The sequence below is a fragment of the Conger conger genome, chromosome 2 (genome assembly GCF_963514075.1).
Source record: "Conger conger chromosome 2, fConCon1.1, whole genome shotgun sequence".
NCBI lineage: Eukaryota > Metazoa > Chordata > Actinopteri > Anguilliformes > Congridae > Conger > Conger conger.
Window position 1 is genome coordinate 68600602 of NC_083761.1, and position 17718 is coordinate 68618319.

Here is a 17718-nt window from a genome sequence, read left to right on the forward strand (position 1 = left end):
CAAGTCATTCCACCACTGAGGCACCAGAGCGGAAAACAGGCGTGAACGTGCAGCTCGACCGCCAGGTGCTCGTACGGAGGGAACCATAAGGCGACCAGAGCTGGCAGACCAGAGTGGTCTAGCTGGGGAGTAGGGAGTGATTAAGGATTTTATATAAGGTGGGGCAGTCCCCTTAGCAGCCTGAAATGCCAACACTAGGGCCTTGAATCGGATGCGTTGCCGGAGACTGCAGGAGACAGCCAGCATACAGTTTGGCTCTGGCGACTAACGTTACCGATTCTGGAGAAATATGGCTAATACACATTACATTTAGCTTTAAAATGCGATATATATATATATATATATATATATATATATATATATATTTCTTAGAATGCAACAATATTTCAAATCTATTTTCAAATATATATTTATTTAAATTACAAATGAAATATACTTTCTCAGAAAAAACAGTGCTTTAGTTACACAAGAAAAAAAAGTTATTTGTCAGTAAAAGTACACTCAAAATATTCAATTGGATACAGGCTTGTTAAAGACACCATTCACATGTACGTATAATACAAAGCTGAAATAGGCAAAATATGGCACTTATTTAAATGTACATTTCTACAAGCAACTGGATCTGTAATTTACAAATAGATCCCTTTCCAGGATACCCTCAATAAATACAAAGTCTTAAGTGCTGAAGTGCTTGAAACCGATCCCAATAGGACATGCAGTATGTTGTATGACATCAATACATCATACAGATGGATAATTTTTCACAGGCTGCAGAAGGCAAAAATGGAACTGAACAATGCACAAAATAATTTGTCCAGGTGGGGGTTCCTTTATCCTGTTTCATCACTATGCTTGCTTGACTTGATGGGAGCTACACAGCAGCTCCAGGCCAGTCACTATGTTCACAAGAACATCCCATTTCAAGTGAGCTTACTTCACCTGAAACACCTGGTCTCCTGAGAAAACCTCCAACCCACCAATGTTTTGCCCATAGGTCTCGGAGGTTTGGAGACACACTTGAGAACTGTAAACAAGCCGTGTCTTCTTTTCTGTTACTCCTGCTCGTCGCCCTCAACACTTCAGCACCTTCTCTTTGAGCAGGTCCAGGATGACCTGCCTCTCCTGACTCTCCAGCTCAAAACGTCGCTCCCGCTCCTTCCTCTCAGCCCCCAGTCTCTCCCTCTCCAAGGCGATCTTGCTCCTCTGGATTTCCAGCTCCTCGCGCCGCAGGGCCATCTCGTCCTCCCGTAGACGCTGCTCCGCCTCTGATCGCTTCTCCAGGAAACTGAGGATTTCGGAGTAGGTTTGGCAGCAGCACTGGCACGCCCGTTTGGCTGTTGGTGCAGCCATTTCCACCAGCTCTTCCTGCTCCTCTGGTTCTGGAGTTGGGGGCACTGGGGCAGGAGGGGGCAGAAGAGAGCAACTTCCCGGGTTTAAAATCTGCAGGATACTCACATTAAGATTAAGTTAAAAAAAACTAAAAAACAGTGGATAACAATTTTCATAACAAAAGAAGTCTGGTCACATTAGTGTTTCACCACATGCAAACATTTTGATTTGCGTCAGGCACAACTGAAATTTCCACCTTTGGACAAAAAAGACTGTAAAAATAGCCTCTAATCAGTTTTTGCAAGGTTTCTTTGAAAGTAAATTAAAATTACCTGAGCTCTGTGTCTCCTCGCCTGCAGGAGGCACTATCTGGGTGGGAATCACACTGATTTTGTCCGGCTCTGGCAGCACCAGCTCCTCTAGTGCTCTCTTCCTCAGCTCCTCATCCTGGTATTTGTTCTCACCACTTCCCATAAGCCCTTTCTCAGCCTCCAATTCCAGAACTTCATGTAGTAGATCTTCTTTCTGAGCGTAGAGCCTTTCTGTCCCAAACCTAAGCACAGGAAGATGCACAATTCTAAAATCTGAACATCTCTTTGCTGTAACAATGTTTAATATAAATTATTTAATGTAATATGAATTATTGCTTCAATTGTATATATTGTTCTTGGGTCAAATAGTCACTAATGCCTAGCACAATAAAATGAAATCATAAAATATTTTCATACTATTATAAATATTTCTTTTTGGCAATATACAAAATTATACCAATAAAATTCAATGTTTTTTTATAAGCAGTAATCAGTTCTATGGTACTTGGGCAATTGTGGCTTTAGAGTAAAAATTAAATTTTTTTCACTTTATGTTCCAATTGTGCCTGTAACAACACACTGATCAATCAATGGTTTAAGACTGTGGATGTGGGCATCCTGGTGTTCCTTCCATCATATCCAATGTATGGGTCATTACAGTGTATGTAGACAACCGAAAATGCTCGCCACTTAATATTGTTTATACCCTGCAAGCCATTTACACAGCCATTTGTAATAGTCCAGCTGAAGGAAGGCCCAGCATCAGTCCCAACCCATGAGACTCAGGTGCAGAATATAACTTTGGACAATAACTATACCAGTCAGCAAACACTCTGTTGATCCCAGGTGTAGGAACGTTTGGGATCATGTGAGTACAAACAGCCTGGCCTGGCCTGAGCTGACCTGCGGAGGCTGGCAAAGTCCTGCTTCTTGTAGTAGTCCAACAGCAGCATGGTCCTCTCGCGGCATCGCCTGGCATCCACCTCGAAGCTCTCGTCCTGCAGAGCAGCGGTGATGATCTCGCCGACTCTGGCCCAGATTCGGCCGGGCTCCTTGGAGGAGAAAGGGTTCTGCGCGATGACTTCCCGCAGCAGCAAGATGTCATGGCGAGCAGAGAAGCGCACCTGCCGTTTGCGGGGGGTTGTCGAAAGGCCAGCAATGGAGAAACCTGTGGATAGAGGTGGGGCATTGCAGGCTGAGATGGCAACACATACCATCCACGAGGTTACACGTTTCCAAGGTATACCTTTTCAGGGTGTCCAACTGAAATATGAGTTATACAGGAATGTAGGTGCTCTAAGAGGAGTAGTATGAATGGTGTCTAGAACAGTTGTGACTGAGAAATGGTAGATAAAAGCCTCCCAACCCAGCTCAGAATGTTTGAGAGATATTTTACTCTTTTATCTATATATTGGCCAGCACCCTCCCCCAGAATGACTACCATGGCAGGGTTAGTGGTAGAATTTAAAAACAAGAGGACTTAGCCTAAATCAACAGTGAGGAGCATCATATAAACCATGTGAATTCCCCTTACGATTTCCTTACGAGGGCAGTGTAATGTAAATGGTGAAACCACTCTTGGAACTCCTGGATCATCTTACTAAATGAGGAATATTTTGCATTTTAAAGGAAATACATGTATTTCCAAGCATAAACCTCAAATCACATTTTCTGCCATCCAATCATCTAAGTAAATATGAAGCATCTATAAATGTATGAATACCAACGTTACTAAAAGATTGTATTTATCTTAGAATACATGCTTAGAGAATACATTCATATGTATGAGATCCATGTGTGTAACGAATGCAAATCCATGTCAGCATTTTAATTGACCATTCAAAACGACATTTCTTGTTAGGTACTGCTGATTGCAGTCTTAGGACAGAACGCATATTTGCATGCCCCCCTTTGTCACACGAATTATTATGGATGTCTTCTCGGCTGTAGTTGCCGCAGGATATAAAGTATTCTTTCGGTTTGCCAAGCACACGTAGCCACGCCAGCTAGCTACGTCTACGCATTACACAGATTACGCAGATGATGGGACGTGATATCAGAGTTTATTTAGCAGTGGTGCGCATTTCCAGTGCTACAAGATATATATTAATGTAGGATAAAGATGAATCATGTGAATTGCGAAAGAAAATAAAATCCGTTTTAGACGTTAAGGCTAAAATCAGTCTTACCGCCGTTGCTTGACAGCTCCACTACACGTTCCATGTCTTCTTGTATCCGGGGTCAGCTGATACACAGGAATTGTTGAGGTCACAGTACACGTCCACTCACCAGTACAGGTTCCATTCTGACGTGTAACTCAACTTCTCAGAAAATCTGGCAAAACTGGAGGGAAAATAAACTGCATATTCAACAGATATCCACAAGAGGGCAACAAGAGCCTGACTCTATTTCTAAAGGAACAGTATCTTACGCGTAAACGGCCCTCCAAAGTGCTTCGGGAAATCTCGGCTACGTAGCTAAGCTAAAGCTTCAGAATAAATAAAACTAACATCCAATATAACGTTGCCAATATTGTTGAGATGATTAATAGGGCTTCATAAATGCGTGTATTTTGAAATTAATCCAGTTATGTTCGGACAGTTGTGCTGTCAAATTATAACGACATAACATGGTCGTGGAGAAATAGGCCTCTCATTCAACGCCCTGGAAGGAAACGATTATGTTTGTGCCACGTAAATTGCGTATAAAACATAATAATAAATTAATGATTTCGTTAAAAATATTGTTATTGAACATTACATGGGTCTTTAATTAAATTCTCATTAATAATAGGTTGATAATGAATCTGTTACCTATGTTGTGGGTAAATAATTCAACCTTGTAGGCATATACGTATATGTACTAATAGGCTAAACTACTTGTACAACAAGTTGTGATTTGAAACTATATATATTTAAACATAAATTAAGTATTTGATGCTAAATTCAATAAATGTGTAACTTTTTAAATAATGGTTGTTTTTGCTGAGAGTGATAGCCAGAGAGCACTAGGCTACATTTAACGTGGATAGAAAAAACAGGCTATTATTAGTCTAAAGGATGGGCTCTGATTCATTAAGTTAATTAATTAGTTAACTCCTGCAATATGCCTCAACCAGGAACTGGATTACCTGGTTACTGCACTAGTATTGTAAGCACTGCATTATACTTTTGCAGTAATCAGGGGAAGCTTCCAACCAGAGCGGCCAAGTTTCTGTCCTCAGGGGCATAGCTGGAATTATGGGCCCCCTGAAAAAATATTGCTCTGTCGTGCCCCCCTTTTTTTTAACCGACTAGAACTTTTGTGGCGCCTCTCCAGCTGTGGGCCCCCCAAGCTGTGGGCCCCTAGAATCATCACCACGTTAGTGACGGTGATTCTCTGTAGAGCAGAAACTGTTGACTGGACTGCTGTCTGAGCAGGCTCTCGAGTCATACTTTTTTAGAATAGTCATCTTTCCCCCACTCCCTGGCCACTTCTACTCCCAGCCCAATAACATTTGACTTCTCATCTGAATTCCCCCTACCCCCACAGAACACTTTCTCTTGAGCTGAGTGTGCCCTTATCGCTCCCCGCCCCCACACCTCTCCCTGCATGAGTAACTTCCACAGTCCCTTATTTCGCCTTTCCCAATGTGCCCTGCTCACGTGGCCAGCAGAGCTTAACGGGTTCAACACAGTGTAGATAATAAGTTATAGTAATAATGAAATAATCGCAATAATAGTCTTTCCCTCTTTATCAGCCAGAGGGGCTTACGCTCCATAAAAACAGCTTTTGCAGATGTGGTTCGCTCACCGCGCTGGCGGAGTCTGATCAAAGCTGACAACCTGTTACTTCTCATTTCAGAGACTCTCCCACATGAGAGAATGGGAACATTTGCCGCTTGTGTACCCGAGCAGATATGCTAATGGAGTGCACACCACACTGTCCCTTTGCTCCACAGCTCTTCTGCTACATTAATACAGCGTAAAGGTCTCAGCGAGAGGCTCTTCAGTCAGAAGGGTGGGGGGGGGGGGGCATCAGTCAGAGAATAATCGCAAACTATACATGCATTATGTTAGCTAGTGCATTTTAAGATACATGTGTCTGTGGCTGTTCAGTATGGTGTCGCAGTTTTTGGAGAGGTTGCATTTCCAGGTGGGTCACTGCCATTGGAAGCTGCCCATTAAACCTGAATTGCATTAGTATTCATGGCATTGAATGATATTTAAAATGGTAAACTGTAAGCGACACTGGCAGGTGACATGTCAGGGAAATTAATGGAATGAAAAAAGAAAAATCATTTGCTTGAATAATATAATTACATATAATTATAAATAATTAGCCTAAAACCTGTGGGTTTTTATTCTGCCACAGTGTCCTAGCTGGGCGGGGTGGCTGTATTTACATTCAGCCAGCTTACTGCAAAGCAGTTTGGGGGCAGAGTGAGTCACAGTGGCAACTTGCTCTTAAGCAGGAGGAAGCAAATTTGAATTTCAGACGCTGAGCTTGGATTATGACAGTGACTCCTCAGTCCATTTCTCAGAAACAGGAAAAACACAGAACTGTTGCAGCCCTGCAATAATTGTTGATTCAGTTGTGTGTCTTAATGATTTGATTTGGTTAACAGTTTATTTTAAATATCTTATATGCTGCGCATTGCATCTTCTTACAAATGGTGCAGGGCCATTTTACATGAAATGGTGTAAGGGGAAACTTTGGTCATACAAAATAAATAAGCTGCTATTTCTTTGTCATCGTGGTAGCACAGCTTCCTTCTATAGCAATCCCTTTGCTATATGATATTTGTGTTTAAAAACCAAATCCAGGGAAAATAATTCCTGCAAATTCTCTAATTATATGAATCTACAGTGAGCTGTCACAGAACACTGTGCGTGGCTTTGTGCAGAAATCTGTCATCTCCTTAGTACAGTGACACAATCTGAATAGCAAGCCTTTCAAAAGACTTCTGCATAATAAAAATGTCAGCATGGACTTGTTCCCTTTCCCCAGACATCAGTTTACCAGCTTCTGTGGCCTCCTTTCACCAGTCACTATCTCTATTGTGATAATGCCAAATCTTTCTTTGAGTTGAGTTTGGTATGCATTTGTAGGGTTGAGAAAGTGACTTCTGTGTGCTCGTTTCTTCCTATGTGTCCTAGTCCTTAAAGACTTGAAATTATCACTAAAAAACACATTTACCCTAAATCATGTAAACCCTGCGCTAACCCAACGACAGAATTTAGTTAGGGCAATCTACATGCTTGTCCTTCTGATTGCTGAAAAGAAGTAAGTAAGGTTAAATAATTATGACTGTATGTGGAGAGACTAGATCAACCAATAAATAAACCAAGTTACAAAGACATTAAAGACCTTTTCAAACTCTACCTTAGTCCTCCCTCCTGATTTCCCCTGCCCCTCCTTTTTGCTTTCTGATATCCCTATCCTTGTCTTAACCCCCCCCCCCAAAAAAATAAAAAAATAAAAAATGCACTTCTGATGACAACTATGTTTAGAACAGCATTTCCTGTGTATTTTGCTAGTTTCTGGATGTGATGCTCTGACTTATGGTAGAACCTATGCACTTGTAAGTCGCTTTGGATTAAAAGCGTCTGCCAAATGACTAAAATGTAAATGTAAAATGTTAATACCACTCTGACTTCTGCTTCAGATTTATATATCAAATTTTAGTACATTATTGGTAATTTATACCTGATCACAAGAGGAATCCTGTACTGTAACTCTCTGAACTATCTGCTCGTCCCACCACACGTCATATTGACCGTTATGTGCGTAACAAAGCTGGCTAAATGTCCGCAGTCGTTTCAGGGGACACACAAATAGCTACTACTTTAGGTAGGCTATATCTGATAGCGGCTCAGGGACCCAAGACGGCAAACATTAGCAATTCTAGTTCTCGACATGAATGAACTGCTAAGCAGAGGAGATTGATTTAACGACAAAGGTCTAAGTGTGCAATACTCTGTGATACAATAAGCTTAAATTTGCATCCTCCCTAGATATCTGTATACATAACAAAGAGTGTTCAGGAAGCGAAACCACACAGATCAAGTTTTAACTATTTATTTGCCAGGCAGGTTACAATTACATTCAAAATTTAACAATAAATAAAAGTATAAAACATTTACTATAATATAAGAAAATATTCAACCAAATGACAGTGAAAAATATGTTGTGTTTAGATTATAGCCTTAGCCCTCTGGGGCCTGCGGGCAAAATGAGGAAAATTGGTGACTGTGCCATGCTCTGACATTTGTGTCATTTTAATCAACTTTGTATACAGTGATTCCAAAGTGTTTCATATCTTTGTTTCAGCACAAACTCAGTTACAATAATATGGCAACAGTAAGTAGGTCAGAATCATATGTTGGTTGTAAATTTCTCTAGAATCACACACATATGTAAATAGTAGTTTTGAACACATACAGTAATACTGTAAAAACACGTATTAATTTACCGTAAATCCTCAAATTGTGGCCGGGGTCTTTTATTTACTTAGGCTGCACAAAGCACAGGCCTTTATTTGGGGCAGCCTTGTATTCGAGGCAGGCTTTTATTTCTTATTAGCCTTCTGTTACAGAATTTTATTCTTAAGGATCTTTTTTTCCTAAAGTGCGTTTTATTGTGAGACATACGTTTCATTTGGAGCAGCATACCGGTAGGCTATCAAAAGATTTTCACTTTGGTTTGGGAGTTAATTGACTCTTGGACTGTTTGATTCTATTGCTAAATGTTGGGACTGATGGACACTGAAATCTGGGGGGTATTTGATGGTTCACTGTTAAGCTTTATGTAGTTGAAAGAGTGTTGGGATTTCCACCCGTCTGTTTATTGTGAGCCAAGGCAGCCGCTTTCATTCATTCACTGAACGTGCGGTGTACTGTAAATACATGGAAACCTTATTGCGCAGCCAAGTAGCCTAAATTGAGTTCATTTTTAATTTTACCTGATTTACTTTTTATTAAATTTGTAGGCTGGAATGCCTCGCGGCAACAATTGTGTTTAAATGTATACTGTTTCAGCCTTTGGCAAGCTACTCAGAAGTGGGGCGGCAAGCGACTGGTAGCTTGAGAGCAACGTGTTGGAGACCCATTGTGTAGGACAACGACTTTTCATTGGCAACAGTATTAAACCAACCAACAATATAAAATATTAAGAAGAGCTCTTTTATTTCATTGAGTTAAATCAAAACAATGTCTTCTAGTGCTCATGGACTGATAGCCCTACTGGTAGGCAATATTACCCCGGCTTGTATTTGGGGGCCGGCCTTTATTTGTCTGAATCGACCACGCCCCCGACTATTATCCGAGGCCCGGCTTCAAATAGAATCCCGAACACAATTTGAGGATTTACGGTAAAAACCTAGTGTTTTTCAGCACCAGTTGACAATGGGAAGGCTAATGGCCTTTCTTCAATGTGGTATGTGGTATGCAGTCCTGCCAGGTAAGTAGGCTTTTCACACCTGGCCTGACCCCTCCCTACCTCAAACACAAAGCCTTTCCACAAAGCAATACTCAGTGAGCCATTTAGAAGACAGAGACAAATACATTTTTTGATTTAGGAATTTATTGAAATCACCACACAAACTACATACAATAAAGATGCCATTCACAAACACCTCAAAGTTTTGCATGCCATTTTTCAAAACAGTTCTTGTTTAGCTGCAAGCACAATGGGGACATCACACTCTTTGCACTTCCACAGAATGTTGTTTTTTCCCAATTTCCATCCTGCAGAGCATGCATATCTGGCAAAAATGCAGAGGTATTATTTTGAAATGTAATAGTTAGAATCGTTCTTAAATTCAGAACAGATTGGTAACTTACAAATGCACATTACTGAATATTCAGATGAACACAGAGATAAGTTCCAGTAAATCACACATATTTACCAATACAATCATAAGAAATACATTTGCTCTTGGAGTTGGTCCATTTAGCTAAGTTTTTTCTACTTTTTCCTTGGACATAGATACAGTATGCTAATATCGATTGTGCAAGGATGCCCAGTTTTAGAATCCTGGCTATGCCACAACACATCACGTATGTATTATTTTGAGATGCAATGGTTAGAGTGTGGGAATTTACAAACGCGCATATTGCTGAATATTGAAACGAAGCTGGAGAAGTTCCAGTACACACGGAAGAAATGCACTCACTCATGACGTCCATCCGTGCCATTTTCCGTAATGAAACGTGTTTCATGATGAAAAATGTTTACCTCAAAAGAAGTGAATAGCCTATGCTTCTGTACGTCATTGTATCGTGCTTCACATTTGGCATTCTCGTACATGGCATCGCCCCTCCCCTGCCAGAGAATAATTATCACCTTGTTTCAATCTGAATGAGATGGGCCAGAATTCGCGATGAGCGAAACTCACATATTAACGAGTGAAGATTGAGAAATCACAGTGTTCTTATTCATCTAATTTAAAACCTTTTAAAACTATTAATATTATGTGTCAATAATCTTGCGATGTCAAGATTCTAAGGTTTCTGTCAGTATGTTTGTTTCATCTGTATGGTAAAATCTCACAAAGTGAATCATCCAAATAGAAAGGGAAGTTGATCTGATCTTGCCGGCACCGACTGCCGATCCCAGAAGGAACAGGATAATTGGATGGGGCAGTATTTATTACTTCAAAATGCGGATGTCCTCTGACATAAAAGCCACACTCATACCCTAATCTAGGTCTGACCTCCTGCATAGTTTGTCACTGAAGAAACACCAGAACCAGGACAGGACCCTACCAGAATTTCCTTTTTGCTTTTTGCTTTAAGTTTGAATGCAATTTGTAATATTAAATTGAAATCATTAATTTAATGCCTATATAGATAATGATTGTTGAAATGGATAGTTGAAATCTACACTACTGTTGGAAGCAGTTCCAGATTCAAGCAGAAACCAACGTGGTGCAATTTGGTTTTATTATATGGAATATGTAGAAAGAATTTGGCGATTTAATTGATAAGTTTCATTCCTAATAATGATTATTCATTTTAATCACATACAATATATTTTATATGTAGGTTAAGTGAGGGGTGCTAGCAGGCAATACCACTTGCGTTCAGTATTCAGAGTGCTGAACATCTTAAAAAGGATATTGTTTATTGGAACCACTGGATTGAGAACATAAACGTACTATACTTAATCCTCGCTTCCCTGACAACAGAGTCTCAGAATCATACCTGGAAATGAAAACTACACGCACTATATACGTGGGAGTCTACAGAAAAACTAGCAGATTACTTGGTTTCCCCTGCTTACTAGACCTTTGATCTCCATCTAAAAATGTAGATTTTGAATTTAGAAACATAGCTCTCCAGGTGGTGGCCGCTGGTAAAGGGATAGAGACAGGTGGCTTCACGGGGGCAGGTTTCCACAGTTTTCCCTAGGTTCCAGGATGGTTACCAAGTCCTAGGTATACCGCTGTGTAAATTAGACCATTGCACCAGTCACACTGAGGCGAAATGATACTAAACTTGAATATAACCTGAACCTGCTTTGTCATGAAACATCCCATGCTCTGTGCATTTCAATGACTGAGCCCTCGGAGTCAAGAGAACAGATGTCTTCCCTTGTCAACCCTCCCCGTGCCCTAAAAATGTGCAGAGAAGGGGCTGTGGCCCACTGGAATTAGCATGTGTTGGTGTGGGAGGATGTAAATTTTATGGCATCACCACCACCAGAAGAAGGCCATTTCACCTGCTCACTGACAGGGTGTCAATGTGCAATTATTAAAGGGTATTACAGTCAGACTGCTTTACATCACCATCTGAACCTTAGTATCACAGCAAAATGGAAAAGAAATGTATAAATATAAAAAGTACACCAACTTTGAACATTTTTTGAATAATTTTCGATTTCTACAATTAAAGAAGTATGAAATTCTATATATAACGGCAATATTGCTGCACAATAACACATTAATGTCATGCTGTCAATAAATGATGAAAGAAAAGAAGAAACATGTTGGGGATGAAAAACAGCTCTCTTGAGAGCACAGCTAGTACATTTAGAAAGGTGTAACACGACACTGTTCCAATCCTGGTGGGTGGCCATGGCTTATAAATTCACTTTCAAAGACATTCCATTGAGTTATTGTTGTGCAGATCTGACAGACCATGACTTGCACCTTTTACTGGGAATATGGGTGCGGTTATGACCTTTGCCCACCTTTCTCTTGCAAAGCAGACATCTGAATTTCCGTGTACATGTAAACATTTCTAATGCTCCTTCCCATTGTGCAGCGCCTTTCAGCATATTTCAGCCACATCCCTAATGCCTGACCGTGTGTGACCCTGCCTGTGATGCTTGTGGTAGGCGCAGCTTTTTTCCTCCAAAACAACATTACTCCTACTATTCAAAGACTGGTATAGCCATCTCTTAATTAACCCTCTATGCTGGTTGAACCTGTTTACTTGTCAATCATCATTTGCACATGGGATAACGCTGTGTTTCTGTTCATGTTCTGTGCGCATGTTCCTTGTCTGTTTCTCTGTCTGTCTGTGTATGTCTAGCAGCTGCATGTCTCCCATTATAACAGCCCTGAAGTGTGGGTGTGTGTATGTGTGTGTGTGTGTGTGTGAGTGAGCATGTGTGTGAGTGCATGTGTGGGTATATGTGTGTGAGTGTGTGTGTGTGTGTGTGTGTGTGTGTGTGTATGTGCATGTGTGTGTGTGTGTGAGTGATTGTGTGTATGTGCGTGTGTGTGTGTGTGTGTGTGCGTGTGTGTGGATATGTGTGAATGAGTGTGTGTGTGTGAGTGGGTGTGTGTTTGAGTGTGTGTGTGTGTGTGTGTGTGTGTGTGAGTGTGGGTATGTGTGTGTGTGCGTGTGTGTGTGTGAGTGGGTGTGTGTTTGACTGTGTGTGTGTGTGTGTGTGTGTGTGTGTGAGAGAGAGTGTGGGTATGTGTGTGTGCGTGTGTGTGTGTGAGTGGGTGTGTGTTTCAGTGTGTGTGTGTGTGTGTGTGTGTGTGAGAGTGTGTGTGTGTGTATGTGTGACTGTGTGTCACTGTGTGTGTGACTGTGTGTGTGAGAGTGTGAGAGAGAGTGTGTGTGTATGTGTGACTGTGTGTGAGTGTGTGTGTGTGTGACTGTGTGTGTGAGAGTGTGTGTGTGTGCATGTGTGAGTTGGATTGTGAGAGATAGAGAGCAAAAGGGAAAAAAGGGGCGGGTGGGTAACACAGGAGAGCATTCACTACTCACTGCTCTCTCTCTCCCTCTCTCTCTCTCCATCTCTCTCCCTCTTTTTCGCTCTCTGTCAGGTCTTCACAAACACAGGAGAAGTTCAGAGTAGAGGCAGCTTCTGAGCCACAGAGAGGGAATCATCTGGAGGAGCAAGTTGCACAGACAAAGAGCAGATAGATAAAGGGGAAAGGGGTGGGTGGGGGGTGGGTGCTCTTTCCTTCTGGATCTGTTTTCACCTCCATCTCCGGCTGTGACTTCATCGCTCCGCTGCCCTTGCTTCGGCGCCGTCGCTGGGAGGATCAGCTGCTGGAGTCTGGGATGGAGAAGGAGCAGGGAGGCAGGGAGATGGAGCACAGGGAGCGCGCCGATCCGCTCTCCGAGGCTGAGAGGGCGATGATCCTGGATACCTGGGCGCGGGTTTACGAGAACAGCGAGGACGTGGGGGTGTCCATCCTCATCAGGTACTGTCACCACCTCCTCGCTCTTTTCCCCTGCCTTCTCAAACTTAAATGGGCAAACTGAACGCAGCACCGGTACGCATACTGGTGACAAAAAAGTGTGTGTGTGTGTGTGTGTGTGTGCGTGTATGCCTGCATGTCTGAGTGTACATGGATGCAGTGTGTCCATGTGTTTCTGTGTGTGTGTGTCTGTATGTGTGCATGCTTGCCTGTGTGTTTGTGTGAGTGTGGGCATGTGTGCATGCATGCCTGTGTGTGTGTTTGTGTGTGTATGTGCCTTTGCATGTGTGTGTGTATATGTGTATTTGTATGTGCATGTGTGTGCATGCATGCCTGTGTGTATGTGTGTGTGTGTATGTGCATGCATGCCTGTGTTTGTGCATGTTTGTGTGTGTATATGGGCATGTATGTGTGTGTGCGTGCATGCCTGTGTGTATTTGTGCATGTGTGTGTGTGCATGCCTGTGCATGTCTGCATGTGTGTGTGTGTGCATGCATGCCTCTGTGTGTTTGTGTATGTGTGTGTGTTTGTGCATGTTTGTGCGTATATATGGGTATGTGTGTGTGTTTGTGTGTGTGTGAGTGTGTGTGTGTGTGTATGCCTGTGTGTGTGTGTGTGCTGCAGTGCACATGCATTACAGCTTGCCGCTCTCATATAAAGCAGGCATGAGAAAGCAGGCACAGGGAGGCAGAGGCTGTGGAGCATGAACACGGCTGTGTTTCCACTGTCTGGCATCAGCAGCTGGACTGTGAAAAAATCATGAACACGGAGACTTTGTTTCTTCATTAAATTGCCTTGGGTACACTCTGACGATTCTTCAGATTAATATTACAGTACCTCTCTCCACTCTAACGTTACATGCTACCTGTGTAATTATGGAAACAGCAGTGTACAGCTTTGATACCACTTCATCTCAGTTCAGTTGTTACTTTGCTCTTATTATCTATTGCTCGGTTAGTCCTATTATTATATCTGTGCAATTTACACACTGTTGTGGAAGTTAAGGTGACTGCATTTCATTTGCAGATTATTGGCACATTATTATACCATGCCATGATTTTGCACTTTCACCGTGAGCTGTAACATGCTAGTTTTGTTCAACTTTTCACATTTGACTTGTGCTGCCTTGTGTAACTGTAAGGCACCGAGTAGCAGTGCATGTGCGCTCTTGCACTTAAGTTGTTTGCTGATACTTTTAATGCACAAAACCATTTCTACAGCCATGCATAAAATGCAAAAGAAGAGATTCTCTTGCATCCCCAGCTGCCATATTGAATGATACCGCAAAATATTCTGCACAGACATTCAAAATCATGACAGGGGAACCAGAGCATCTTCAGTTTCACATGAGAGCCTCTGAAAATATATGGCCTTCCAGTTAGATACATTTTGATAAATCCAGCAAAGGAAATGTGCTGTAGTTTTTTTTCCGGGATCATGTATGACAAGTACTCGAAAAACACAGAGTTGAGAGAAAAGTTACATGCTCAAAGCCGGCGGGACTAAGTCTCAGCTAGCCTGTCTTATTGGAATCTCACCGAAGCGGGTAAGCCTTCAGGGGGTGGAGGCTGTTTCTCTTGCCCGGTTGAGTGCCGGTTTAATGGGATGCGGCGCTAGCTTTCTTCAAAGCGCCAGGAGGGGATCGCTCCGTCAGGGCTCAGCAGGCTGCTCTGCGTCTGCAGCTTTGAGATGGTCACCCCCCAAAATTAAAATGCACCAACACATGGTCATTTCTGGAGCCCGTTACACAGCTCCAGTCCTCCTCTATGTGTGACCAGATCTGAGGCATTTATGGCCAAGGGTACCTCTCTGGGTAATCCGTGGCAGGGTTACATTGTGGAGTTAGTTGTTGAGAAAAAATGTATTCCTGAACCAGGGAGCTACGACCTGCTGAATTGTGTATGCTGTCTGTTGTAAGATATATCTTCTATCTGACCCAGTACATCTGCCATGAACTGCCAGAAGAAGCCTGTAAGACAATACAGTGCACTAATTTAGTCTTTTCAGGACATTTAGTTAAACAGCCTTTCCTGAAAGGGGATGCTGTCTAATTGCATTAAGCAATCACTGTATATTGTTTTCCTCTTGCTGTAGCGTATCAGATCTAAATAATCCAGTAGAATTCAGTTACCTCTGGAACAGCTGAAACGAGTGGCATTTACTGATTGGGATTAATAATGTGTCTTCCTGGAGTACAAATTTGCCCCCAGAGCAGTGTGCGTGTGTGCATGGGTGTGTCATTGTTTGCACCTGTGTGTGTGTGTGTACATGGGGTGTGTGCGTGTGCATAGGTGTATGTTCGCGTGAGCGCGTTGGCCAGTGCTTGCACCTGTGTGTGTGTGTCCAGATTTGTTTTTAATGGTTCACCCATTACTGGGTATCAGAACTGCTCATGTTCTGGGGCTGTTGACCAAAGCAGGCCTTTGTGCTATGCCCTTCAGTGTCATTCCAGGAATTAACTGCAGCCATCTTTTAATGAGCATTCTTTCCTGACTGGATCAGAAAAATGAGCAGATGTCTTTCATTTCCTGTTAAACTCTCCATAAACAGACAACCCAACTCTCCAACCTGGAACTCTGACCTCTGGTTCCCTCTGGCCCTGAGCTCGAGCCTGACATGGAGGAACACCACCGTTGTGGAGTTGAACCAATGTAGTGAGCACCTGCGTCTGCTTCAGATACAGGGTATGGCTCAGTAAATGAATGACAAAAAATTGGCACCACAGAAACAAAATCCTGAAGTTCAATGGGAGAGAAAAAGCAAACAAAGACGACAATCTCTTCAGTTGATTAATACGCAGGTTAAATAAACACTGTGCTCAGATGCCAACAGCTTTGAGACTAGTACCAACTGGTACCAACTGCCCAACAGGTTTTCATAACAAACGCAATCCTCCATAGAAGGATACAAGTTTTCACTGAAAGGAAAATATTTTGCGCTTGGAGTGAAGACCAATCCCACACTAGCAGACCAGCGCAGATTCAGCATAACAGCTCTGAGCCCTTTCCTTTATGGGATTGTTTTATAAGCACCGTCCGCACGTGTATGCTTATAGTCTGTCAGTTGCTTAGCATTACCCAGACAGGCCTGAGATGGGACTCACTGGTAGGACTCCAGCTGGCTCTGTTCCAGTCAGGTGCCCTCCTGCTCAGGGCCCTCCTCCCAGAGCTGGGGGTAACCGGCCCAAACCTCCTGCACCGGGGTCCTGGACCTGTTCCACCTCTGTTGCACCTGCCCATAGGCCAAACAGACAGGACACCAGCCTCCATCTCAGGTAGAGCAAGCCACAGAAGTTTGCAATAGGCTCTCCTCAAGGACAAGACAGCATCTGTGAGAATTTGGAGACAGCTCACAGCAAATATCCAAAATGTTCACCACAAGGAGGACCAGGGAAACTCAATGTAGCCCTGGATGTGGCACGACAGAGCAAAATGCATCAGGAAGATCCAGGAATGCCAATGATTCATCATGGATGACCAAAGGGGAAGAACAACATCCCCTAGATGGAGGATTGCACCATTTGCTAAACCAAGAAACACACAAATGTATCATGCTCGCACAAACTCTGTACTGACCATTGATTGAACTGAACACTAGCTGCCTATAAGAGAGAAACCCACAGACCAGCAGGTAGACTTCTGCCTGCCGAGTCTCCGGTATAGCGTAAGAAAACTGTGAATGATTCTGAAACTATACTGGCCTTGTGTTTTTCATTCTTCCTTCCGTCTTGATTCCTGGGCCATTTCCACAACACCCTAAACTCCTTCATCATTAATATTAACACCCCCTTTCTGTTGTGGATCTTACTTGCCATTGCCTTGAGTGTTATAAGTCTCCCCGGACAAGCGCATCTTTGAAATTGCTTCAGTATTTTAATATCAGATAATTTATTTAAAATGTGCAGATGGATAAACCGAGAAACTGGAAACATTACGGCACAAACATCTGATCTTTTCTGTGACTGGCAGATGGCTAGAGCTCTTGAAAATATTGCTCTCTAGCAGACGGAGGGCTGTTTAGATGGAAAGAAGCAGCTCATGCCACACTACTGAGTGTTTATGATGCGTCTCTGTGCATAGAGCTAGCCGTGAGCCTCTGATATCTTGATGGGCACCCCTCAGGAATTACACAAGAGGGTTCAGGTCAGAATTCAGCCCGTGAGAAAGTGCATTTTCCAAGAAGAGTAATCCCTCATAATTAACCAGAACAGGCCTGATAAGCCCCTAATTACAATGTGGTAATGAAGTCATTTATATGCAGCTACTGGTCGGGTCATTCAGTGTGAGAGTGCCTACAGACAGACACGGAGGATCTCCATTCTTCCGCCACGATAGCATTTCTCAAATGTTTTGAACATGGTTCAGGGTTCAAATCGAGTGTCAATTCATAGACTGTGTTCACAAAGCAAGACAAATCCTTCCTCCTAGTTTATGA

At 42.6% G+C, this 17718-nt stretch overlaps 2 protein-coding genes across 2 annotated transcripts in view; one reads left to right on the forward strand and one right to left on the reverse strand.

Annotated features, from left to right (window-relative positions):
- Positions 1–393: 393 nt before the first annotated feature.
- Positions 394–3942, reverse strand: si:dkey-45d16.4 (scaffold attachment factor B1). Its single transcript, XM_061233274.1, has 4 exons — positions 3830–3942; positions 2544–2808; positions 1662–1882; positions 394–1394 (listed from the first exon to the last, which is right to left on the reverse strand). The coding sequence occupies exons 1-4, from the start codon at positions 3861–3863 to the stop codon at positions 1072–1074; spliced, it is 843 nt and encodes a 280-aa protein (XP_061089258.1). The 5' UTR covers positions 3864–3942; the 3' UTR covers positions 394–1071.
- Positions 3943–13022: 9080 nt separating this feature from the next.
- The window catches only part of cygb2 (cytoglobin 2), an 11410-nt gene continuing 6714 nt past the window's right edge, over positions 13023–17718 (forward strand). The window contains exon 1 of the mRNA XM_061231095.1: positions 13023–13287. Coding sequence (XP_061087079.1) covers positions 13145–13287 — 143 coding nt within the window. The 5' untranslated portion in view covers positions 13023–13144. The remainder of the gene's footprint in view (positions 13288–17718) is intronic.